The sequence below is a fragment of the Varanus komodoensis genome, unplaced genomic scaffold, assembly GCF_004798865.1.
Source record: "Varanus komodoensis strain SLA01 unplaced genomic scaffold, ASM479886v1 scaffold10, whole genome shotgun sequence".
Classification (NCBI taxonomy): Eukaryota; Metazoa; Chordata; class Lepidosauria; order Squamata; family Varanidae; genus Varanus; species Varanus komodoensis.
Genome location: NW_025335269.1, coordinates 13,274,951 through 13,300,102, shown reverse-complemented (window position 1 = coordinate 13,300,102; position 25,152 = coordinate 13,274,951). Strand labels below are relative to the sequence as shown.

Below are 25,152 nucleotides of genomic sequence, written 5' to 3'. Positions count from 1 at the left end.
ACCTGAAACTCCAGGAGCATCTTTTTTTTAGAAAAGTTCAAACGGAACTTTTAATTTTTTAAAAAAAGTCTAAGATAGTTGCCCCTAAGTTGGTAACCAGAAAGTACCAAACAGAAAGTACTCGCATAGTTTGTTCTGTTCATAGACTTAATAAAGAAGCAGTTCTGAGATTCACAATCTAGGGAGGAATATTTCATATACACGAAATGTTCTTTTAACATCCATGTCCAGAAACACTTATTTTTTTAAGCAGGGCCATTTTAACATTAATGGGTAGGGCTAAAGAAAAGTTGCTTAGAGCAACTTTTGTGTCCAGAGCACAGACATAATAAATTTGTTTCTCTAGTTTTTCTTTTATTAGTCAATTTACTTCTTTAGGTTTAAATTAGAAAAAGGTCAAATGTTTGTGGATTACATTGTTCTTGTTATACAATATCGTTACAAAAGTAACAAACCAGAAGTTATACTGAAGTGCCAAATAAACTCATCATGAATTCTGTGGAGTGTTACCATTAAAAACCTCTACTACTTTTATTGAAGGTAAATATCTATTTACTTGACGGTCCACAAACCTGAACAGAAAAGGACAAAAATTTAAGATAAATGCCTAAATAATTATCAATTTATTATTGTGACTTTTTTCATGAAACATTACTCTTTTTGAAGTAGCCTGTTTTGAAAAACAGGGCAGAAACACAGAACCACATGTCAATGCTAACATGTTGCACAATAATTTTTACAATTATTTTCATTTAACAAGAACCCAGTACTCTTGTAACTATCCCAAATTCTTAAACAGGAACACTAGCAAAACCTATCATTTGAGGTATCTTTGACTCTCCATAATGTTCACACAATGCTACTTTTTTCCAATCCAGAGATTTTCGTATGTTGGTTAAATGTGAGTGTTTTGTACAAGATGGTATTTTCTAAACCAGTAAAACTATATTCCTTAAAAAAACCTCTTCTGAAATATGAAAATACAGTTACAGATAAGTTTCATAATACATTGTCCCAGTTTCCTAAAATTATTTAACACTAAATGTTGCAATACTGTATAAAAAGTTTATAACCTACAACTGTTAGCAGAAAACATGGAATTTCTATAGAATTACTTTGAAGTATGACTTAACAAAAATAGTATTTTTTAATTCTACAAAACATTTCTTTTATTTCAAAGCCATCTTTGTTCTAAAAATGTTCAACATAAATGGAGATACCACTTCTTCACCACAATAAACACATTGTACAATTAGGCATGGAAGAGGTAAAAACTAGGAACAGTCACAAATCAATTTGCTGGTGACTAAGAATACTTTATTCTTCATAGCTGGATGGCCCCCTTCCATACAAGAACAGTAAGGTATCCTATTACTCCTTTCTTCTCATATAAAAATATGTGATGCAGTAAAAATGGCAGGATAAAAGTATGGGCAATTCAAATAAAACATACCTAAATCCTTGATTGCATGTCATCTTAAGTATGAAGTTTTTTTCCCAGTTTCTCACAGCTGTGTTATTTCACTTCTAGAAATGTTAACTGAAATACCTCCCCTTTTTACCAGTGTATGTTGTTTGCTCACTGCTGAATTGCTGGTTAACATCTGTAACAGATACTGGCTCTAGGCCTGCCCATGGGTCCTCAAGCATTGAAGGCTTGTAATAGTTTTCCACATCATCATTAGATACTCTTTTCTCTCTGCCATGCGGTGTACCAAATGGAGTAGATGTCCCGGGTGATCCCTTTGAGAAAAAAGCCATGAGGCAAAAGAACAGTAAATAGTCTAATTAAAAGGTAAGCTTTCATCCTGTATGTTCAAGATCACCTTAGAGCCCTTAGATTTTGGTACATTTCTTCTTTTTAAGACTTTTAGTTTGTATAAGTTAACCATTACTATCCATGAGTTAAACAGTGATTTCTACCCTAAAGATATAATTTACTTGATTGTGGTATGTAAACAATACTTATCTGTCTAAGGATGACACAGGACTGAAGTAGGTCTATATTAAAATAAATATAGAAGTTAAATAACTGTATGTTTTAACCTTCAAAACAGATAGGGTCATCAACAACGCTCAGGCTTCCTCAGTTTGCATTTCAGGGGCACACTGTGATACTGGACTGGTTCATATGATCAAACAACACATACCAGTGTGTGTGATTGGCTGTTTAGAATATTCAGCTGAACCCAGGCAGTAGCGTTTGTGAATGACACTACACTTGCATAATACATGGTCTCTTCTAGGTTTATGAGAGGATGGTTTAACCATCACTGCTGGTCAACACAGGGGGCAGGCGGAACATTCAAAGACTACTTGGCATGTGCTGTGCGTCACCATGGCTTAAACAAGTGCATTGCATACATACATAGTCACTGGACTAATTTGCATGACCAGAACAGGCACTGTGGGCTATTTAAATTGCAATGTATGTGCAGCGTGATTTCAATAATCACCATCTGGACGTGGCTCTTTGTATCACTTGAACTCAGATGGCATGACTTATTGGAAGAGGAAACAACAGCCCAAAGGTTACCGGAGGATTGTTTCCCCTCCAAAAAGGCATGTTGCCCAGGAATGGATGGCATGACAAATGATGCTCAGGAGGTGGTTATTCATGGTGGCTTAATCTACAGTGGCTTAATATCATGTGAAACTCTCATTCTTCTAGCTCACATCTTATCTCACTTGCTGGAAAGGCTGGGGGAGGAAGAAAGAGCCCTGACTCCAAGCTTGTATTACAAATGACTATCTCTATCTACTCTTCTTTTGTATGGCTCTGAAGGAAAGTGAGGGAGCAGTAGTTGCTCCTCTCTTGGATGCACACCTTAATATGGGGAAGAGGTTTGAGAATATCAAGGAAACTGAAACAGTGCTTCCAGGAGGCCATACTGGCTCACTTGGCTGGCATCCTAGCAAGGTCACTCAAGAGAGGCATCAGACCAAGATGCACTCACCTTCTTCAAGAATAACAGCATCATCAGCAGAAGAGAATGGACATCTCTAATGGTGATGAAGACAGAGAAACTCCTGAAGGGCAGCTACCAGGCAGCAATGGTAGTGGAAGGTGACACTGGCAGAGGACCTTTCACTTTTCAAACTAACTCTGGTTAGTACTGTGCACCAGGAGGACATGGTAAACTTCTAAATTATCTCACCTTGAAAGCCTTATGGTGAAACAATCCAAAATAAAGCAAGAGATTGTGCCAGAAGATGAAACCCCCAGATTGGAAGGCATTAAATGAGCTACTGGGGAAGAGCAAAGGCACATATGAATAGTGCTGTCACTAATGATGCCACCAGAAGAAAGTAAAAAGAAGTCTAGTGACTGACATGCACAGAGGTGAAAGGAAAGACTGATGCTATTAGAACATGAAATATGATAAGTATAAATCAAAACAAACTGAAAAATGTAAAGCAGGAAATAGAATACTTAAGTATTGCAGTACTCGGTGTTAGCAAACTGGAATAGAATGAAATATTTTCAATCAGACAAACACCAAGTGTTTTACTCCAGAAATGAAAAAGTCAGAAGAAATGGGAGTGGCTTTAATACAAGATGTAGCACACACAGCAAGAGGTTGTAATGCAAAATCCAACCAATAATACCTATTAGAATGTGTGGAAAACCTATCAACATAACCATCATTCAAATTATGCTCCAACGACAGATGAAGACAACTTTTTTCTGGCCTTCGATCTGGGAATCCAAAGAATACTATAGGTGCTGTTTAGCCACAGGAGTGCTCTGCCCATCACTGATTCTGTAGTGTGAAACCCGTATCCCCCAAATAGGCAATCTGGGCTCTTTAAAATTTGAAACATGGCTTGTAACCTCCCATATCCACACCTTATTATTCAGCAGATATCTTTATATCCAGCATCAATAAAAATTGCATTCAAAAACTGAAGGAATCAAATATGCTAAGTCTGCATGGGTAGCATAAGATTTTTCACTGTTTTTCCTTCTGACGGGAGCACACATATACAAGAGCTCTCTATTTCTAAACGCACTTTACTATGCAAAGAAAAAGTATATTTTCTATACTACGTTTTCTACTACTATGTCTTCACCATGTGAATTTTGCACATGTGCAAGTACAGCCGTTTGTAACCCTTCTACATATGAAGCAGGCCCTCTTCCCTCTACCCTTCCTTCACAATGGAAGTACTCGGTATTGCATTTGCACAGTGATCAACTGCCAGCTGAAGTTCCAAAAGCGTGTCACTGCAACTTTTATTAAGGCCAGTGAATCCTAAAATAGCCTGGCTTGTTGCAGTTTTATACCTGACCAGCCGGTTTCTCCTAAGGCCCGAAGCCGCGGTAACCGTGTTTACTCGGAAAAAGAAGACCCACGGAGTTTCAGAATGCTTTCTGAAGCCAGCATGCCTAAATTCGCACCGCGCTCACGCCAAGCCAGAATCCCAGTCGGACCCGACGAGAGCCTCTCCCCGATAAGCGCGTCTCGCAAGGAAGCTGCGCTCCTACGAGCACTTCCTTTGCGAGTCCAGTCCGGCTGAACTCCCAGGTCACAGCGCTCGACACACGCGCGGCCTGCACCGGCAGTTAGCGCTATATTCGCTGCCTCCCCCCCATACCTGGCTGTATCTGTGGAAGCCCCCCGAGGGCGGATGCCTGAAGGGCTGCTGCTGGTAGAAAGCTCCTCCGGGGGACCTGCTGCCACCACCGCCGCTGTAGGAAGCCGAATACCTGGGGCTGGCACTGTGGGGCCTACGTGGTGTGTGCGCCGCCGTCGGAGACGGCCCACCGAACCGCCCCCCGCTGCCATCGCCACACGGCTGGAAGCGAGGAGACCGGGCGGAGACTTCGTAAGGCCGCGAGCGCTGTCCGTACGGCGGCGTTTGGTGGGGGCTTCTGTGGCCTTGTGGAGAGGCCGGGATGGGGCCTCCACCTTCCGCACAAGGAGGGCTGCGGAACCCCCCGCCGCCTAAGTACGGCGGCGTCGGAGGAGGGAAATTCTGTCGGTACATGGCGATAGCGGCGGCGGCCGGAACAATAGGCCTCTCCCTGCGCCCGGAGACCTCCGGAAGGGGAGGAGCACCAGGGTCACTTGCACGTCGTTCGAAGCGAAACTCCTCCGCCTAACGTTCTCGCGTAGGTTTGTCTACTGACTGTAACTGAATGTAGACCATTCCGCGCGAAAAAAAAGTTCCTCAAAAGAATTGGAGAAGAGACCATTATGAGGGGCGCCTAAAGACAGGCTTCCGTTTTCGTCTGGCTTGTGGGGGGGGGGGGAAACCATAGCTTTTAGCAAGAGATTCTTACTTGGCTGGATTTACTGTTATTTTTTAACTAGAGATCCCCATAAACCCTAAGTGCGTTTGTTTCGAATTTCCACTAAAGTCAATAGTAATTTATCTACCTCTCACGGGCAATCGCCTTAGCGCTCTTCAAACTCTTTAGCCTACAACTCCCACAATTCCTCACCATTTGCAAGGGCTGTTGGGAATTGTAGGCCAAAAATGGAGGAAAACCGGTCATTCCTGATTTAAACTCGCATTTGCAACTCCCGTATAAAATCGAAATATTTATTCAGAATGTTCAGAATGGAATTCAGAATGTTCTCCTGCTGCTATGCTTTCAAGCATGATTTCACTCTGCGGCATGCTTTCTCGAAAGGAAATTCCGCCGATCTCTAGTTATTTACTACCAAATAAAGTTTGTTAATATGTTTATATATGAGAGCTACTAATTGGGCTCACGACACTCAGGGACTTCAGAGCAAGTAACACTGACCGTCAAATAAACGTCAATAGGCTGGAATAAAGAATCAAAACTGCTGCTGCTATTAAAGAACTGGGAATCTTTCTGACCTGCAAATCACCTAGTGATCTACCAGGAGGTCCTGATAAACACTCTCCAACCAGTCTTGCTGGAGAGGCAATGGGAACAAGGCTGCCACATTCTCTTCCTTCGCATTCCCACATGCACATAGCGGTAGCACTTCCGTGCCTAGAACGACACTTTCTTCCGGCCATCTCGAAGGGAGGAAGAACGGACAATGCTTCACCGTACTTCACGTTCACACGGGTGAGACTTCTGCTTTGCCATAGTGCAGTAGTTAAACCACAGAGCCCTGTTCCTAACAATAGGTGACAATAGCAAAATAACTGCAAACAGTGAACACTGCTTCAAAACAAAATACGGGTGGGCATTAATAGATCTAATGAGCGATTAAAAGTTCACGTAAGGTTACAGAGGGCTGGGCAGACAACAATCCTACAACTCCCAACATTCCCCAGACAGTAAGGAAGAAACGCCTTTCTCGCCTGGTGAAAAGTTCATCACGTCTCCCAACATCTAAGGCGGCCCGGCGGGCGGAAGAAACCGCAGCGAGGAAGGAGGAAGGGAGGCGGGGCCCACCTCTTGACAGACAGTCTGGGAAGGCTGAGCCTTGCGCTTGCGCATTCCTTCTCAGCTGCCCTCCGCCTCAATTACGCCCGCAGCCGAGTTGAGAGGCGAATTAAAATAACATAGTGCGCCTGCTCAGTGCACGCCTCCGAGAGTTTGGACCAAGAGTCCAAAAGTTTGCTGGTGCACGTTGTCTACTAGCTTGCTTTGGTTCTCACGGGTGGGTTGTTGTCAGCTGCAGGTATGCTGAGCGCTGAGCTGGGAAGAAGGAGCCGCTGCATGCACCGTCTCTTGGGGAGCCTGTGCCCCGCTCTGTTCACCAGCATCGGCTCCGCTCACGTCCCCTTGCGCTGCCCCCAACCCTGTCCTGGCAGCTTCAGGGGGCTGCAGCAGGGAAGCTGCGCTCCTCCAGGTAGCCGCTTTTAACGTACTTAATTCAATAAAGCCAACGGTTGTTGTGACCCAGGGTACGCTCATCACACGTGCACGCTGTAGTGTGGGGCAGCGTGGGGAAAAGTTGGGGAGAACTTCAGTCAGACTGACCGCACGTAGTAAGTGGCAATAGTAGTTCTTGCTTTCTGGGAAGAGGCTACGCATCCTGTGCTTCATTTAAAACTAAAAATAGCATCCGGAGTAAATATCGCTTAATTCAGTATGCTATGCTGCTGAAGCAGGGCTCAAGAGTGCCACCTTTCTAAGAAATAAATCTCACCGAATTCATTAGGGCTTATTTCCAAGTAAATGGTCTTAGAATTATGCAATACAGTATTTTTTCTCTAGGAAATAGAGCCTTACATTCCAAAAGAAGCATTTCTTAATGGGGATTAAAACTTCTCCTGCACGTGAGCCCAGCCCAGAGAGGCTCACTCATATTTTAATGGTAAAATACCAATGCTGGCTAATGTGAATTCATAAGAGCCATAAGCTGCCTTTGGCACTGGTCTGTCTCTTGGATCCCCAGTGTGGTTCTTGTGGGTGCTAGCATGCCCAAGGATGACGCCTCTGGTGGTGCTTGCCAGGCTTCCTTCCCTTCCTGTTTTTTTCCCCCTTTAATTTTGAAAAAAAAATGTTTTTAAGAATAAGAACAACTGAGAAACCCACATGCAGTAGGATGGGAAACAGTTGTTTCTATTCAGATATGAAGCAGGCCTTCTCCAAACCACAATCTTATGCATGTCTACTCAGAAATATTCAGCACTGAAGTCAGTGGATCTTAGCTTTACTCACCATCCTAGTTAGTGTTGATTGGCATGCAACCTTACCTATGTTCAGACAGAAGAAAGTTGTACAACTCCCACAATGCCCCAGTATGGTCAGTATGGTCTGGAAGTTGTAAGCCATTCTTTTCTCTAGATGTCCATGGAATTTGCAATACTGAGCAAACTTTAATCTTTTAAAAAGAGCATTGCAAGATGCAAAAGAGGACAGGGCTTCTGTAGCATTAATAGTCATGCAGAAGAGGCCATTTCTGTAGCCACATTTCTATGCCACTCTACAGGTTCAGAATCCCTGTCCTTTTTGGCATCTGGCCACCTTGATTAAATCATTAGTGCTATTTCTCCAGAAAAAGGTATCATGTGTACATCCCCTGTTCCTTCAGACTTTTTTGGACAGAGCTGCCAGCTTAGTGGTTTGGGCAGGAAAATTGTTTTGTTTCTCCTAACACTTTTTCTGAGAGAAAAACATTTATGCCAAGTGGAACTTGACAGTGGATTTACAGAATGCCTATACATGGCAGCAAAAACATCCTTCCAAAGGACAGCATATTGGATTTTTTTTTTTCATCCGTAAAACTCTCTCTTTTAAGGTTGAAAGCAAGATTTGTGGAATAAAATAAAATATTACACTGTATTGTCTAGGCCAGCCTTCTCTTACCTGTTGCCTTTCAGACATTTTGGACTAGCCATCCTGGTTGGGGTTGATGGGAAATAAAATCCAAAATCTTGGATGGGGAGCACAGGTTGGGAAAGTTGATATCGTTTCCCTCTCTATCTCTTCCCATTGAAGAAAGATTGCTTCTTATGTTCTGCACATAGGGCTAGTCAACCATATGATGGAAGTTGGACTGGAAATATTAGTCATATAAAGGACTGATAAATATAACAGCATTTTTTCTGCTTATAACTAGGTGCCAATAGTGTGAAGCCACTGGATGGTGTGAAAATTCTTGATCTAACAAGGTTTGTGTTTCTTTAGTTTGTATTTCAGAACAAATTTTAAAGCTTCTTCGTATGGTAATATTAGTATTAGGAACAAAAATTACTAATGACTTTTTAACTCTGCAGAGTCCTTGCGGGACCTTTTGCTACCATGAATCTAGGAGACCTTGGAGCTGAAGTTATTAAGGTGGAAAAACCAGGTAAAATTATTTAATTTTGCATCATACCAATTTCTAGAGGGTAATCCTGTTAGTCTTTTGTAGCAGAAACAACAAGGAATCTTGTGGCATCTTACTAAGAAAGTTATTCTAGCACAAACATTTGTGTGCTACATTTGAGACCAGATGAATGGAGTGTTATGGAGAGTTTCAGGGTTTTTATACAGAGCATATGCAGGTGGGGGGGAAAAGCAGAACTTTAAACAGTGAAATCAGAAGGGAATTAAATGCGGAAAGCACTGAGAGTGACAAATACATTATTGATGGTGGTAATATGCAGTGTGGCTGTTGCAGATTGCACTCATAAACTGGCATTAGGTTAGCCAATTAACACATGCAGTATGATATAAAGTAGCTATCCTTGGGAGAACTACTGGCAATGGGATTAAATCTGTTGATGAATTCAGACTTGGCAGTCTATGTGCTGTAGTGAAAATGAAACTCTCCCACGTACTCTATGCATCTGATGAAATGGAAAATAGTCCCGGAATGTGAGATGCTATTTATTTATTTATTTCAAAATAAATTTGTTAGCCTTTAAGGTGAAACAAGACTCTTCATTTTTACTTGGTTTAGTGTTATTCTGTGTCAAGTCATTTTGGCATCATCATCATTTTCACAGTGAAACAAAGATATAAATCCATAATGGCCAAAATCCAAGAGAGACTTAAGCATATTTAAGATGTATGATTTTAGTGGCTAAAAGCACAATCCTGTACATATTTTGACAGGGAAAACCCCTTATAACTCACAGCATACTATGTTATAGGTCTTTTTCTGGCTAAACATGCATAGAATTTCACCCTAAGTAAGCTTAATTGATTCAGTTGCGGCAATTTGATTTCACAATCATCTGTATTTATGTGGCAAAAACAATGATTCTTGTGACATCTTAAAGACTAGCAACTTCATTCTGGGGTAAGGGTTTGTGGATGCTGTCCACATCTCATGAAGTGTTCACGAAAGGGTATGCTAGAATAATTTTGTTGCTTTTTAAGATGCCACAAAAACCTATTGTTTTTACTGTAACAGACTCACACACCTTCGCTCTTTGTATGGTGTACAAACTGTTCCTTAGTCAATATCCTAAAATCCTATAGGGTGCAATCGAAAGTCCTTTGCACGCAATACATATAACCATTCAATTTTCACCACCTTGCATCTTACACCTTACATTCTTGGCCATCTAGATGAAGTGTTGCTCACTGAGGGGCCCAAAATAATCCTAGGCTCCCACAGGCAATGTCATGGGGCCATAGGATTGTGCAATCCTATATCTGTTTAGACAGAAAAGGTTTTACAGCCTTCAGTACTCCTTCAGCCAGAAAATGCTGTAATACTTTTTCTGTCTACATAGGCAAAGGATTGAACCTTATACTTTGCTATGAATATAGCTATTTTTACTTTTTAAAGGCAGGATGGGAGTCATTTCACAACTACTTCATTTTATTCTGAAATATTTTATCTCATTTTTCCTAAAATCAGGGCAGTTTATGAATGTAATTGATTCAAATACCGGATATATTTTAAGGTTAAAATTCTGATAGTGATCTTGGGCTTCATCTGATGGTAGAAAATCAGTGTGGTGGTTTGTTGCTTGTTGTTCTAGTCTCAGTCATGCCTGACCCATCGTGACCCCATGGACAACATTCCTCTAGGCCTTCCTGTCCTCCACCATGTCCTGGAGTCCACTTAAGCTCACACCGACTGCTTCAATGACTCCATCTAGCCACCTCATTCTCTGTCATCCCCTTCTTCTTTTGCCATCAATTTTTCCCAGCATTAGGCTCTTCTCCAGGGAGTCCTTCCTTCTCATTAGGTGGCCAAAGTATGTGAGTTTCATCTTCAGTATCTGGCCTTCTAAAGAGCAGTCAGGGTTGATCTCCTCTAAGACTGACTAGTTTGATCGCCTTGCAGTCCAAGGGACTCGCAGGAGTCTCCTTCAGCACCACAGTTCAAAGGCCTCAATCCTTTGGCGCTCAGCCTTCCTTATGGTCCAACTTTCACAGCCATACATTGCAACTGGGAAAACCATAGCCTTGACTATATGCACTTTTTTTGGCAGGGTGATGTCTCTGCTTTTTAGTATGCTGTCTAGATTTGCCATAGCTTTCTTCCCAAGAAGCGAGCGTCTTTTAATTTCTTGGCTGCAAACACCATCTGTTGTGATCTTGGAACTCAAGAAAACAAAATCTGTCACTACCTCCATTTCTTCCCCATCCACTGTATTTGCTAGGAAGTGATAGGCTTGGATGGCATGATCTTAGTTTTCTTGATGTTCAGTTTCAAGCCAGCTTTTGCGCTCTCCTCCTTCACCCTCATCAAGAAGTTCTTTAGTTCCTCTTCACTTTCTGCTATTAGAGTGGTATCATCTGCATATCTGAGGCTGTTGATATTTCTCCTGGCAATCTTAATTCCAACTGGTGATTCATCTAGCCGTCTGCCTTTCTCATGATGTGCTCTAAGTTGAATAGGCAAGGCAACAGTATACAGCCTCGCCGAACTCCTTCCCCAATTTTGAACCAATCAGTGGTTCCATGTCCAGTTCTCACTGTTGCTTCTTGACCCGCATACAGGTTTCTCAAGAGACAAAAAAGATGGTCTGGTACTCCCAACTCTTTAAGAACTTGCAACCCTAACCCTCGCTTCACATTTAGACTTCTGTAACACCTTTTATGTGGATCTGCCATTGGAGTTGTTTTGGAAGCTACAGCTAGTGCAGAATGTAACGATTTGGTTGCTCAGTGAAGGACCTAGATAGCATGTATTACAGCAGAATTAAAAGAGTGCAGTAATTGCCTATTAGTCACTGAGCCATGTTCAAGTTTTTCTTGTTAACATACAATTCACTAGACAATTTGGGACCAGGATACCAAGTTCACCATCTTCCCTTATATATGTCCAGTCAGCTCCTGCACTTTTCTGAGGATACATCAGCAGCAGTTCCATCCCCAATGGAATGTCATTCGAGTAATGGCACGAAAGTGGTGGCATCTGCCTTCACATGTGTGATTTAAATGGCTGAAGTGGTCACAAATGAACCTGTTTATTCAGCCTTTCTCCAACCTGTAAAGAATCAGCTATTGCCTCATTTTATTTTTATTATATCTTGCATTTATCTTGTTCTGTTGTTAATGTGAACTTAGCCTTTTTAATAAAGTGGTATAAAAGCCTGATGAATAAATGGAAATATGAAAAGATAGCTGTATAAACGTAATGCCTGTTTGTGTCTTTCTTAAAAGTTATTCATTCATTCATATTCATTTTAAACATAATGTTACCATTTTATCTTTAAGATATATTCCACAGCATATGTCAAAGACAAGATAGCAAAATCATAAGTTTAGAAAGAAGCAGTCATCATTGCTTTGCTAATAGGCTGCAGTAGTTATAATTAGTTACAAATGTTAGGTTCTTGAAATATGTAAGTAAACTGATGATGTGGCTGATAAAGTTTGTTGCTGTTGTTTCTTGGTCTTATGAGCTGATAGTTCTTAATTTGAGCTCTATCATACTAGAAACATTTTCCATGCTCTGTTTCCTGCTTCTGCTTCCCAGGCAAGAAAGTACTGCAAAAACACTCTTGTGACCTCTGGAAAGAAAACACACCACCTGTTTTTAGTTTTTACATCTGCCTTTAGTGAAGCCTTTTGCTCTGGCATGTTAATTGCACATATGTTACTTATCGGAGTTCCAGATGTCTTAACAGGTCGCTGTGGGTACTTATCTTATGTATTATATATATTCATTACTGGTGTCCTGTGCAAAGGTGTGTGTGTGTGTGTGTAAAATATGCACATTTTCATAGTAGCTTCAGTCACAGATCTAAGAATCTGCATGTTTTGAAATGGAGAGAAGCATAGAGTAGGAGTTCTGGGCTTGTACCGCTTCTGAAGGAAGATGGGGGAAATCATGTTTAATGTTTATATCCATCAAAATTCCATAGTTCCTCAAAAGGTAACATGTCTGGCCCTCTTTCTCCTTTTCATGTTAGGGTTGCTTTGTATAGGGGGATGTTTGTGTGTGGGAAAGCATGCAAACATGAAGTTTCTTATGTGAAATTTGAAAAAGTGCAGTCAAAAAATGGTCTGAATGGACAGATCAACTCTGATTTTTCATCTACTGCACTAAATTGGGTCTGATTTTGATCCTGGAGATACATGTTGTATTAACCACAATAATTAATTGTAGGGCTACCATTTTCATACTAAAACTAGCCTGATCCAGCAGATGATAAATCAGCAGATTCTTTATGTCAAACAAGCTTTACTTGTAGGTTTGAAAACTGACCAGAGAGTCAAAAGCCAACCTGGTTTTCTCAATTTCATCAGCAAAAATCAGCAGTGAAATGTTATGGAATGGAAATAAGTATTGTTATCTTCAGCTCTCTGTAGCTAAAGCTGCTGTTAAGCCACAGGAGGAGGGTGATGGGAAAGAAAAGTTGGTAACACCAGTTTTTCATTATCAGCTATGAGAAAAATAGAGTTCTGTATATTTATGTATCTTTCACATCCACCATCAGCAGTGGGAGCTCCATGGGCATGAGGGATTTTGTTAGTTATTAATATTATAATAGATAAATCTTCCTCATACTGGTGTCTACCAAAGGATTTCAACTACAACTCCCAGGATTCCTGACTTTGGCCATACTGGCTCAGGCTAATGGAAGTCTATTTATTATATTTATATGCCACCCTGAAGGCCAAAGGGCTCTCTGGGCAGCTTACAATAAAAGCATGAACAGAACAATCAAAGCAATAAAACAATAAAATAGAACAATAAAATCAAGAATAAAATCCAATTAAAAAATAAAATCTGACATTCTGCAAAAGAACATAGCGAGCGAGTAAGCAGACTAGCATAGAATGAAAACCGAATTGGCTACTAAAAACACGTTAAATTTTAAAAAAATTACTTGGCCCTGGAAGGTGAGTCTTGATGGCACCAAGAACACTTCTTTTGGGGGGGCATTCCATAAGTGGGGTGCAATCATGGAGAGGGCCCTTCTAGCCATTTCCCCCTTCACTTCATTTAGTGGGTGGCTCTTTGTCAGAAGGACTTCCAACAAAGATCTTAGTGGTCTGGTAGGGATATATGGAGACAGGTGTTCCCTCAGATATCCCAGCACCAAGCCATTTAGGGCTCTCTATGTTAATGCCAACACTTTGAATTGGGTCAGAATGACAACAGGCAGCCAGTGCATCTGAGGAAGGACCAGCATGCTATGCTGTCAAGGACTGGTCCTTGATAACAGCCATGCTGCTGTGTCCTGTATTAATTGGAGTCTCTGAACTGTCTTCAAAGGCAACCATAGAGCTCGTTACAGTAGTCCAGGTGAGGGGTTACCAGCGCATACCTGTGGCAAGACCCTGCTCATCCAAATAGGGATGTAGCTGAAAAATCAGCATAAGCTGATAGCCACCAAGTTCAAGCCCAGACACTGGTTAAGAACAGTTGAGCTTTGAGCAATTGACCAGTCACATTGGTCAAATATTGTCAAATAATATTAATTTTTGTAAAAATATTACTATTGTTCAGAGATGAGAAGAGACACTTTATTCATTAGTTTAATACAAATGCTATCACGATGATTATCTGTTGCTGCAGAACAATGGCAATGGCTATTCTTGCGTCATATAAGCATGTGTGTATTTGTGTATTTATATACGCATGGTGGTGTATGTATGCACTCATGTAGAGATACAAATCAATTCATTAGTATTTTAGGCTCTATCACTGGAACCCAGGACTCAGTAAATTTTGAAGTGCAGGCATTCATCATGCCATAACATCTCATGCAGCCACAGTTCCATAATACGCACAGCACAGATGCATCCACACATTACTCTAATCATTAGGGTTTTGCAGTTGTAAATTGGCAAAAAGCAGTGTTGTGGCTAGCCTGTTCTTATGTTTCTTGGCGTTTATGTTGCAATGCAGGACAGTGATGGAAATATACTAACATAGGCCATTCCCATCTACAGGAGCTGGGGATGATACAAGATCCTGGGGACCTCCCTTTGTTGGAACTGAAAGTGTTTATTTTCTCAGTGTAAACAGGAATAAAAAGGTAAAAATATGTCTTGCTACTACTTCTAGACATTTTAAAATGCCAAATCATTTATTCCCATCTGCATAATCTTGATCACAGATGCATATAGAATTGTCAGAGCAGAAAGTAATTATAGCTACAACTGACACTGAGTGGTTTTTTTTAAAGTAATGATCACTGAATACAACTTGTTGCAATCTTAATAAGAAAATTTCATTTTTCTCCATTTCTAGAGCATAGCAGTTAATATGAAGAACCCTAAGGGAGCAAAGATCATTAAAGAGGTATGTTTTAATTTTAAAAAAATCTGATTGATTTGTCCTGGTTGAAGATTAAGGACTTTTCCAGAGGAAATGGTTTTCATGTTGAAGATTATGCAATAGATTTGGGGAGGGGGCCTTGCTCAGTGATGGAGAGCATACTTTGCATACAAAAGCTTCTAGGATGATTCCCTGGCATCTCCAGGTAGGCCTGGAACCAGCTTCTTATGCTCCAAACCTGGATCTCCACTGCAACCCTCGAGGATGCCATGCCACCTGCCAAAATGCTTTGTCCCTCCCAAGTTTTAGCTCCTCTTGTTCCTGAGTGCTTGTGTCTATGGCAAAGCAAAATTCCTCCATCCATTTTCTCAAAAAGGAAAGGAAGATGGTGTTGAATGAAGGCTAGATGTTTGTACCTTGCATTATCCACCTGTGGGGGAAAGAAGAGGGACAAGGGACTCAGCACTTCTAGGTAAGCTTGGGAGGAGGCTGTGGCATGATGGGTGATTGACAGGGAAGGTAGCAGTATGTTGAAGGGGGGCTGCATATGGGTAAGGATGATGCTTCTAGGGGAGAAAGTATGTACAAATGTGTATGTGTGTGGTTGATGATCCTGACACAGAGAGAAATATAGGGCCTGTTAAGTTTGTTTCCAGTGGGGAAATGATTTGATTGAAATTAAATAGGATTTGGTTTGGATAGTGAATTGGGGGAACCAATTGATTTGAGGTGCTCTTCCTGTTTTTTATGGAAATAAGTTACCTTTAGAGAAGTCTATATAATGGTGATTTGGAAGACTTATTTGACTAGCGTTTTTTGAAATGGATGTTCTGTTGAAAGAGAAAGGCTCAGACTCCACCCCTGCCTTGTATTCAGCTATTTAGGCAAAGTACATGTCTTTCAGCATCATTATTTTGCTATCTGTGAAATGGCTGTTTTGTGACTGGCTGTCCTCTGCCCCTCTGTGACAGCCATTGTATTGCTACATCCATGCCATTTCCTTGGAATTCCAGATGTGCTTATTGGTCCCAGAAAGTTAGGGACCCCTGTTCTACACTCATAATGTTCCATACCTAAACTTGCCGTCCCCATGCAGGTGTAGCCCTATGAAAATAGTACTATTAACTGAGAACACCAGCTGTATGCGAGTTGTGAATGTTTCTTAGACATTTCAGATAAATGATATGGTTTTTTATAGGCATACTTTAAATGTAGCCCACATACAATAATGTAATTATATGAGCCAAGAAGCAGAAAATGCTTCCTCTGATTTTATACTTTACTCTGTGTAGAATCTTTTTATTAACATAAAAGGGACACATATGTTTCTGTACCAAAGCTGGTATACTAATTCAAGAAAAGGACTTTTGCTTTTCTTTACTTCCCTTGCTCTCTTCCATCCCTGCACAGAGCAATTCAGCAAGGAAATATTAGACCCTGGCCTTACAGGGTGTGGGGATGGTGGAAGGGGTGCTATAGATGGCCTGCGTGTTATTAAGTTTAAAACACACAGGTAACATTTCATTCCTCCCAGTCACTATTTCCTGCTCTGCAGGTGCTTCTCCATTCCTGATATGTTGGAGCAGAAGCATAATTGTTAGCCTGCCATGACAAAGAAAGCCTTGGCCCCCACAACCCTGAGCAATTAATTTTGCATGTTAAAGTCACTTAATTCATAGCGACATCATGCCCAAAGGATTAAAATGCCATTTGCTTCGGCTGCTCTGATGCCAGGCACACCTGCCTGGGAATGAACACCATTTTGTTGTAGAAAAACTGTTAATGTTAAAAATAATAAATTGGGTGTCTGTAATCAGCCCCAGGCAGAAGAAAAAGAAGGCCAAATATAAGAGGGATTGAATCCATAAAGGAAGCCACTGCCTTGAATATAGGAGACCTGAGTGGGGCTGTCATGGACAGGACAATTTAGAAGAATTTCTTTCATGGGGTTGCCATAAGTTGGAGACAACTTGATGTCACCTAACAATGATGACATCCAGCCACATCCTTGCCCAGATGGCTGCCCAATAATTATGAATTGTAAAAAAAGGGGGGTGCAATAAAATGATAAGTGGTGAGCAGAGTCTACCTTGGTGGGCACTGGTGTTCCCATGCCAGGTCTTGTCCTCAGATGCTAACCTCTCAGTGTTTGCCACTGTGTCGTCATTTTTGTCTCTTGCTGGACTTTTAGACCCCGGACAATGGCCCCAAGATCCATCTCTAGTTGCAGCTCTACCTACAAAGAATGAAAGTCTGCATCTATATCATTAGGCGACTGGAGTTAACCAACTGGATCAAAGATGTTTTGTCAGCTTCAGATGATAGCTAAGGGGCCTAACAACACCTCGTTCATTATTATAACTTACCAGTGACACTATTGTTCATAGCTTTTGGCCTGCTGAGATTCCTGCGTGGTTGTACCTCCTCAGACATCTTAAATAGCTGCAACAACAGCCATGTAGCTCTCTGCCATTTCTCTGGGCTTTGCAAGAGTGGGATTCCATTTTCCATTCTTGGGGATATCAACACTGCTATTCCCCAAATACGACTCCATCATGTAGGGCATGGAACAATGATCTTAAACTACGGTACATCGAGTGCAGGTTAGACACAAGGAAGAACTTCCTAACTGTCAGAGCGATCCAACAGTGAAACCAGTTGCCAATAGAGGTCATAGGTTCTCCCACACTAGAGACATTCAAGGTGAAACTGGACAACCATCTGAATGGGATGGTGTGACTGTGGCAGCAGCAGGGGGTTGGACCTGATGGTTTTCTTGGCCCCTACTGGCCTTACTATTCTATGACTCTGTGATTCTATGCTTCCATTGAATGGTCATCTTCCTGCTTACCAGATCCCAAAGATATCTTTCTGCTTTTCTCTGTATACCTAAACAGGTTAAGCACAGTTTTTGCTTAGAATAACCTGTTTTAGAGTGCTTTAAATTGGCCAAGAAATTATTTTCTGAAAAGATTATATATCAGGTTGATTAGTATAAGTACATTGGAATGGGTTTCTGTAAACTGGTATCATATCAGTGATCACAAGCATTATTGTGTGAGCTTGTTTTGCTGTGCTTAAGACTAAAAAGAAGGCAGTCCAATATCCAGAAGGAGAAATGGAAACTTAAGCAACAATTAAGTTGTTGTTGCAACAATTAAGCAACAATGTAATTCAGATGTTACATTCTGAATTAATCAAGTGACTGTAATGCTAAGAGAGTCTGGGAGAAAAATAGGATGTAGCAAGAAGGGGGTCTATGGAATATTTGGCTTCCCATTTAGAGGCTGAGGGATCTTTCCGGTCTCCTTTAACGTCTACAGTTTAATAAGTTGAACACTAAGATATGAGACTAAGGAAGTATGTTCTTGTTTGGATTATTTCATCTGTAACTATATTGAAGGACAACTTGGACAGCCTTTGACACTGGTAGAAAACTGTCCATTGGGACTTTCTTAGCCGTCCCATATGTCTCTGTCAGACCAGCAGCCAAATTAAACTGGCAACAAGAACTACTTTTATAGGACAAGGTTTTTGACTCTCCTTAATCATTTCAAATCAAAGTAGGGAAAATTTTCCCATTATTCGAAGAGTGAGAATCTACAGATGGATAGGAGGTTGATGACAAAAAGAAAATGATTATTTCTATGGCTTTTGAGCTATTTTCTTCTAGCCAATGCATGCCATAGACATTTTGTAATCCCTGTCAGACTGAAAGAAAATGAAACTCTCTCAGTTCTGCTTTCTTTCTGGTTTTCAACCTTTTTTACCACTGGATAAATGCTCCAAAACCACCAATTTAGCAAACAAAACAAGGTTGAATTTGTATTGCCTCAGGAAATGAAGCAGCTAATGAATGCAAAAGAACTAGTAATATACCATTCTGCTACATCTGCTTGTATATATCACTGGTTAAAATAACAAAGCAAAACAAAAGCACTTCCATTATAGATATTTATTCCTTTGATTAACTGAACCAGTAGTGGGGAGTCAGATCTCTTCCACAGAGATTGAGGGAGCCTTCCTAATGTTTGGCTTACTTATCTGTGACTAAGCCCCACTGAACTCAACGGGAATTAATTCTGAGTAGCTAGGTAAAGGATTGCACTGTTAATTATTTAGGACACCATTGATTACCAAACAAAAAGGGCCCTTTGGGAGTAGAATAAAGCCCTTTAGCCCTGCCTTGAAACATTTGGAGCCAGAAATCAGAGTATTTCGCTTTAGAAAGGCATTTCTGAAAATAAAGATAGTGTTGGAGGCTGATATTTTGCTGAGTAGCATATCACCCTTATTATATTTAAACAATATTTAGAGAGTAGAAATCAGAAAGGACAGGCAGGTGGCAGGAGATCCCTCAGAGCTACATAAAGGTGAACTTATATTATCCTTCCTCCTCCCCCTTTTTTGTACAAAAAAGGGTGTGTGTATGTGTACTTCTAATGTATAGAACTCCAATGTGCATATAGAAATGGAAGATATTCAATACTCCTAATGCTGGAGGTTTCCTTTACCTCTTGAGGCTTCTTTCAGTACCTTCCATCCTCCTTTTTCTGTCTCCCATCTCCATCCCAACATCAGGTTGCTTCCAGAATGACCTATGATAGCATTATTCCCTAAAGTCTTGTTGAAGGGTTCAGTTGATCCGCTCAGGGCCTCAAGTTTCATATTGCCAAGAGTCTACACATTATACTCTTTATTAAAATGCTAGCTGTGATAGTAAAAATATCATTCACTATCAGCTTTGGTCATCAGCACAGCAAAGTCAAATAGAGGCTTTTGTTTCCTTTGTATGTACTCCTGAAATGAAGAATGAGATCCACAGTGCATTTGTCCTGTCAAGTGACTTCCTCAGTTTATACCACTGTGACAACATGTATCTGGGAAATGGAATATTTTACCAGAGAATTTCTCTCTAAGGTAGATATGATGTCTGTGGTGTAATTGGACTCTAGGGTGTAAAAGAATATTTGTACAATTCTGTAAATTTTAATTAAGCAAGGCCTGTTTATTTTATGACTGGTGTACCACAGCCAGGCCAGGAGCTTGTTTACTCAGATTTTAAATTAAATTTAGGTAAGGAAGTTGCTGAACTTTTAGAAGTTCATTAAGAGTCTGACTCATCTTCACCTTTTATTTCAGCTTGCAGCTGTCTGTGATGTCTTTGTGGAAAACTATGTCCCTGGGAAACTGGCTGAAATGGGCCTGGGATATGAAGACATTAGCAAGATTGCTCCTCATATTGTTTACTGCTCAATAACAGGTATTTTAATTTGTTTTGTGGCTCAGTGGTAAAGTATTTAGTAATTTCCTTTGTTTTCTCTGGTATTTTGAAAGTGAGCCATTTCTTTCTCAGATTGCTCTTTTATTTCTCATTCTGATTAGTGGAGTGGCGGTTGTGAAAGCTGAGGTAATATTCCACCCCCACTCTCAGAAAACCAGGTGCAGCCATGGATAGGGAAATGTTGATACTTTCCCTCCTTCGCCTCCCTGCTTTGCTCCAAAGCTAAAAATTGGATTGTATCATTGTAACATTGCTTTTAGCTCATAGCATCCTGTTTGGCCCAAGCCTTAAGACCCAACTGGAATTTTCTCCTTATTGTGATTTGTTGTCACACAAGAAGCCCAATTCACACATAACCTGACAGTGTTAATGCTGAGGTACCATATGTGAAAATGCTGTGGTACCTCCATGTCAGGGTTGCTTGCTGTACCACCAAGATGCTTTCAGTCCACGTTGCTTGTTTGAATTACCACTGCAGTGTTTCTGAAATACTGGTGAGGGGGTTCCAGTCTGTATGAATTTGGACAATTTTCCCCCTTAGTGTTTTACTGCGACTGAGCAATTGCTCTTGACTGAGGTGGGGTGAATTCCTTGCCTAGGAGGGCTTCCTGCTGCCCCACTGCTCTTGGTTCTGGAAGCCTCCCCAGTCCTCTGCTTAGGTTCTTGGAGCATACCAGAAGATGAGTGGCGGTACTTGGAGGGCACCCTGGTGGCTGAGTATTGAAAGGGATGAGACAGCAAAATCCCTTCTCCAATCTCAAATGGTGGGAAAGCTTATGCTGCCAGGGGCCCCTGTAATATTTCACAAAACTAAAAGACACATTTACCACAGGACTATTTTTTCAAACAAAGAGAAATTATTTCAGTGATTCAAAAAATGTAGTAGTCCTTGAACAAGGTACACTGCTCTAGATTTTCACCTTTTGGCCCAGATGCTAAGTAGCTTTAGGCATGTGTGTGTTTGCACTTGAGAAGCTCTAAGCGGCTAAAAATTAAGGACATGTGTAGTGTTTACTGATTCCTCCCTTTGGCGTGTTTGGTCTCCGTTGGTGTGAATATCCTTGTATATATTTGGGTTTTTTTATATATATAAGGTGTGTGTATCCTTGGTGTGTGTAGATGTCAGCGTGCTGGAGCAGATGAACAACGTTAGGCCAGTGTTCCTTGTTTTTGTCTCTTCTCTTTGACTGATTCCTTTGTGTTCTGGAGTGTTTCCTTTAAATCTGCCGTGTTTCCATCTTTTTCATTTCATAGTTTCTGCTTGCCATTTAATAAAAAATTGTGCTAGCTAGAGGGACTCAACTAAATATGAAGGCAGACATTTTGTCTTAGCAATAATCTATCTTCTTTAATACACATCTACAGGTGTGGACTTTTCCCCTTGCATATATGTGGTTGCATGCCTGTTGATCCTTGCTTGAGCTTTCAAGGTTTGTCATCTTGGGTAGTCAGTGTGACTTTGGGATATGCATGTAGGAGGGGAAAACCTGGTGCCAAAATGTCTAGTTCAGTTGTTAGCTGTTCAATGCCTTAAAGGTTGTGGTATTTCCAAGAGACCATGCCAGCCCAAAGAATTCTTTTAGAATGGCAGAATTCTTCATGCAACAGTGAGAAGATATGGGAACATCCTGGGAATTAAAATGCATGTGCGCACACAATCCCATTTTCAGTCACTTGTTTCTTCGGAGTGCCTACTTTTTTTAAAAAAAAGAAACTTCCCTTTTAGATATATTGGGTAGTGATATTATGTGGAGAAATGCTTATTCTCTTTGATTTTATAAAATACATGCACTTTTAAAGGGTACTGGGAAAACGTCTTAATGTTTTGAAGAGAGGCATGTGTTTGTGTGGTTTCATTCCTATTATCCTCAGTGTAGGTGCTAGGATGTTTGTGTTATTAATAATACTAGTAACTCAAATGCATTGAGATACACATATATATCAGAATACAGAGATCGTGTGCATGCAGGGAAATAATTCATATGTAGGTAACTGGAATATGAACTCCTTTTGGAAAACTGGATTATTAAACGTGGATTTCTTTTCTAAACAAGCCTAAGTGAATCAGCATATCATTGTGTTGGTGATGGTTCTGGTGCTAGAATTGCCATTATCTTGCAACATTCTTGCTGTTTTGTGGATACTCTTAGGGCTCCATCTACCTGTTCATGGGTTGGTTCAGTTGGTGATGAGGGTAGCTTAGAACAGTGGTTTTTAACCTTTTTATAGTTGGGGACTGGCAAAGAATGAGAAAATCATTTTGGGGACCGCTGAGGCAGAAAACCAAAACAATCAATAAACAAAACAGCAATTGACAACAATTAACAATGTGCATAATACCAACAGAAACATATTACCCACGAAGACAAAATCATCAAAATCAAAATGTGACTGTGAGCATTAAAAGCCAATTAAAATTCCTAGTCCTTAAAAAGTCGGTGCCAGGCAAACCTCTCTGGGGAACGCATTCCAGAGTCTGGACGCCACTGCAGAGAAGGCCCTTCTCTGGGTAGAGACCTCCTTTACCTCCTTCAGGAAGGGTTCCCAGAGCAAAGCCTCTCCTACAGATTTTAGGGGGTGCAAGAGCATATACAGAAGGAGACCTTCCTCAGGCATCAGAAGTTGGACTAGTCCAATCCAGCCTGACAGTTTGATGGTGGAGGTTGGATCAAGTTTACCGTTTGTCCGGCCCAAAGAAAGAACAGATGGTCAATGAAAAATGGAGTTTCACTGATAGTTAGTATGCCCTCCATTAACTGGAGATTGAGCAAGGGAGATAAATCCATTTACTAAAAGGGGCAACTTTGAAAGCAGCCCTTTCCATCCTGCCCCCCCCTCACCCCCCAGAAGCTTGGGACTACAGCTCCCAGACAAAGACAAAGACAAATTGGTTAAGAGGAGATAGCACAACACCACAAATAGGTAGTGCATATTATTTGGCCTTCTGACCAAAAAGTAGTCCTCCTGGTAATCTTCTGGTGCTAGGGAACCTCAAGATACAGAAATGTGCTGAAAACCAAATGTTTCAGGGGATATTCTGGTTTCTTTGTGAATGGATTGTGTCAGCATGCACTCCCTTGTCCTCCTCCAATGTGTATTGGAAAGTAAGCTACCTTGAGATTTCGGTAGTAGGTGGCATCTAAAAGTAAATATAAATAAGTAAATAAAGTAGTAGTGATGGAAAAATAAGACACAAAATGGATATAGTAGCAGGAAGACTTGACTTGCACTTAAATTGGTCATTTTTATATAAATGGGGTTGGATCAGTGCAACCATGCTTTTCTTAAGATACATATAAAGGGTCTTAATAAGGCAGCAGTGTCTATTGAGTTCTTCCTGTTGGGTGAATTGGACTTGTTTTTGTACTGTCCAGACCACTTATTTAACAAGAATGTTGTGCTTATACCACCAGTCCAATCTTCTGGCTAGGAGGAGACTAGAACCATGTTGTACTCTTAATGTTCCCCTTTTAGCCAAGGGTTTTTGTAATGCTGGTGATAGTTGCTCTGTTTTGTACCAGGAGAGGCAATCTGAAAATACTCTGCTTCCAAGACAGTACATTACCCGTGCTGTTGCCAAATATTAGGTAAGTTACATGCCGGCCTACAAATTTGAATAAGCTTAGTTTCAAGTGATCTAGAAACCTCAGTCAGGCTTTCAAAACTTAGTTTTCATTAGTTGGAACACTTCTGTCTCCAGAGTCATGAGAAATTCATTTATTAGCTGCTAACCATCCAGCACCCCTCCCCTCAAACTTTAAGGCCCTGTTCAAATGCAGACCTACATTTTTCATGAAACTGTAACTGACCATGAACATGGCCTTGTCAAAACTTAACTCTGAAATGAATACTCCAGTCAGTCAAAATGGCAAGACAGGTTGTCCAAAAGCAGAAAGCAGATTCCCAGCCCAAACTTAGGTGAATTTACTCAGAAGTTATTTCCAGAACCACAGTATATTTCCTTCATCTGAGCATCATTGCTGGTTTTACTTGAATGGATGGCAAAAGATGATAGAATTGGAGGTATTGCTCAGCTGTCACTGAAGAGGGAATATACGAAGAATTCATTTAAGTGCTGCTTTTCCTGCCTTACAGCCTGGGTCCTAGAAGTGTCTATTCTGTTTGTACGTCTGCTTCTTTATTTTGATGGCTAACTCAATTTTGTTTCCCAAAGAATAGGAGATATATTATTTAATCATTGGATCCAACTGTTGAACATTTAAAAAAAATAGACCACCACCCACCTTACCAAATTTGTTTAACAGAAGATTTAATAGAAGATTAAATAGTAGGTGATTAACTTGAATTAAGGATTCAGTTTAATTCAGTTAGTCAAACCATATGGTTTCTGTTCAGGCAGATAATTCAGTAATATAGCTCTTTGTGGGTAATTTGCTGGTTCTAGAGCAGCTGTTGCAAAAAAAATTCCCCTTTAATAAGCGGAAAGTGATCAGTTCTTTTGATCAGTGCTGGCATTGCTTCTTGATATTCCACATTTTACGATCAGTATGATTTTGGAAAGTATCAGGTATAATTTTTGCAGTAAATGAAGTGCTTCTCAGATCAATCTCATATCCTCTGCAATTCTTGATGGGAGTTATTTTGGAAGCTTCAGGTTTGTAATTATCTATAATACTGTTTCATAAATGTTCAAAACAATTTGAAAGATTTTAAAGTTCTCTATTAAAGGGAGTTGATTGAACTTGCATTTCATCCTGTGTGTTTAAGTATCATATATCCTACTCATTAAAAATGGATTTCTGTATTCTGTTGTATAATGCTTATCTGTTGAGATTATGTTGTGAT

At 40.6% G+C, this 25,152-nt stretch overlaps 2 protein-coding genes across 5 annotated transcripts in view; one reads left to right on the top strand and one right to left on the bottom strand.

Annotated features, from left to right (window-relative positions):
• Positions 1-593: 593 nt before the first annotated feature.
• On the bottom strand, positions 594-5,088 carry LOC123035731 (M-phase specific PLK1 interacting protein). The gene is made up of 2 exons (XM_044454213.1): positions 4,600-5,088; positions 594-1,743 (listed from the first exon to the last, which is right to left on the bottom strand). The coding sequence occupies exons 1-2, from the start codon at positions 4,990-4,992 to the stop codon at positions 1,537-1,539; spliced, it is 600 nt and encodes a 199-aa protein (XP_044310148.1). The 5' UTR covers positions 4,993-5,088; the 3' UTR covers positions 594-1,536.
• Positions 5,089-6,015: 927 nt separating this feature from the next.
• SUGCT (succinyl-CoA:glutarate-CoA transferase) overlaps positions 6,016-25,152 on the top strand; it is a 337,148-nt gene continuing 318,011 nt past the window's right edge. Inside the window, exons 1-7 of one of the 4 annotated variants that reach the window (XM_044454191.1) lie at positions 6,016-6,052; positions 6,615-6,785; positions 8,502-8,553; positions 8,659-8,732; positions 14,735-14,820; positions 15,036-15,086; positions 20,205-20,325. In XM_044454191.1, the coding sequence (XP_044310126.1) occupies positions 6,617-6,785; positions 8,502-8,553; positions 8,659-8,732; positions 14,735-14,820; positions 15,036-15,086; positions 20,205-20,325 (553 nt within the window). In that variant the 5' untranslated portion in view covers positions 6,016-6,052; positions 6,615-6,616. Of the gene's footprint in view, positions 6,053-6,389; positions 6,786-8,501; positions 8,554-8,658; positions 8,733-14,734; positions 14,821-15,035; positions 15,087-20,204; positions 20,326-25,152 lie in introns of those variants that run through there. The other 3 variants (XM_044454201.1, XM_044454181.1, XM_044454172.1) reach the window with 3 other exon arrangements.

What these genes read in the sequence shown, in the direction of transcription:
- LOC123035731 (XM_044454213.1), bottom strand. Translation starts at nt 4,992, where the DNA reads ATGTACCGACAGAATTTCCCTCCTCCGACGCCGCCGTACTTAGGCGGC. An exon ending in GCTTCCACAGATACAGCCAG is followed by an intron (nt 1,744 to 4,599) that starts GTATGGGGGGGA and finishes TTTTTCTCAAAG; the next exon opens with GGATCACCCGGGACATCTAC.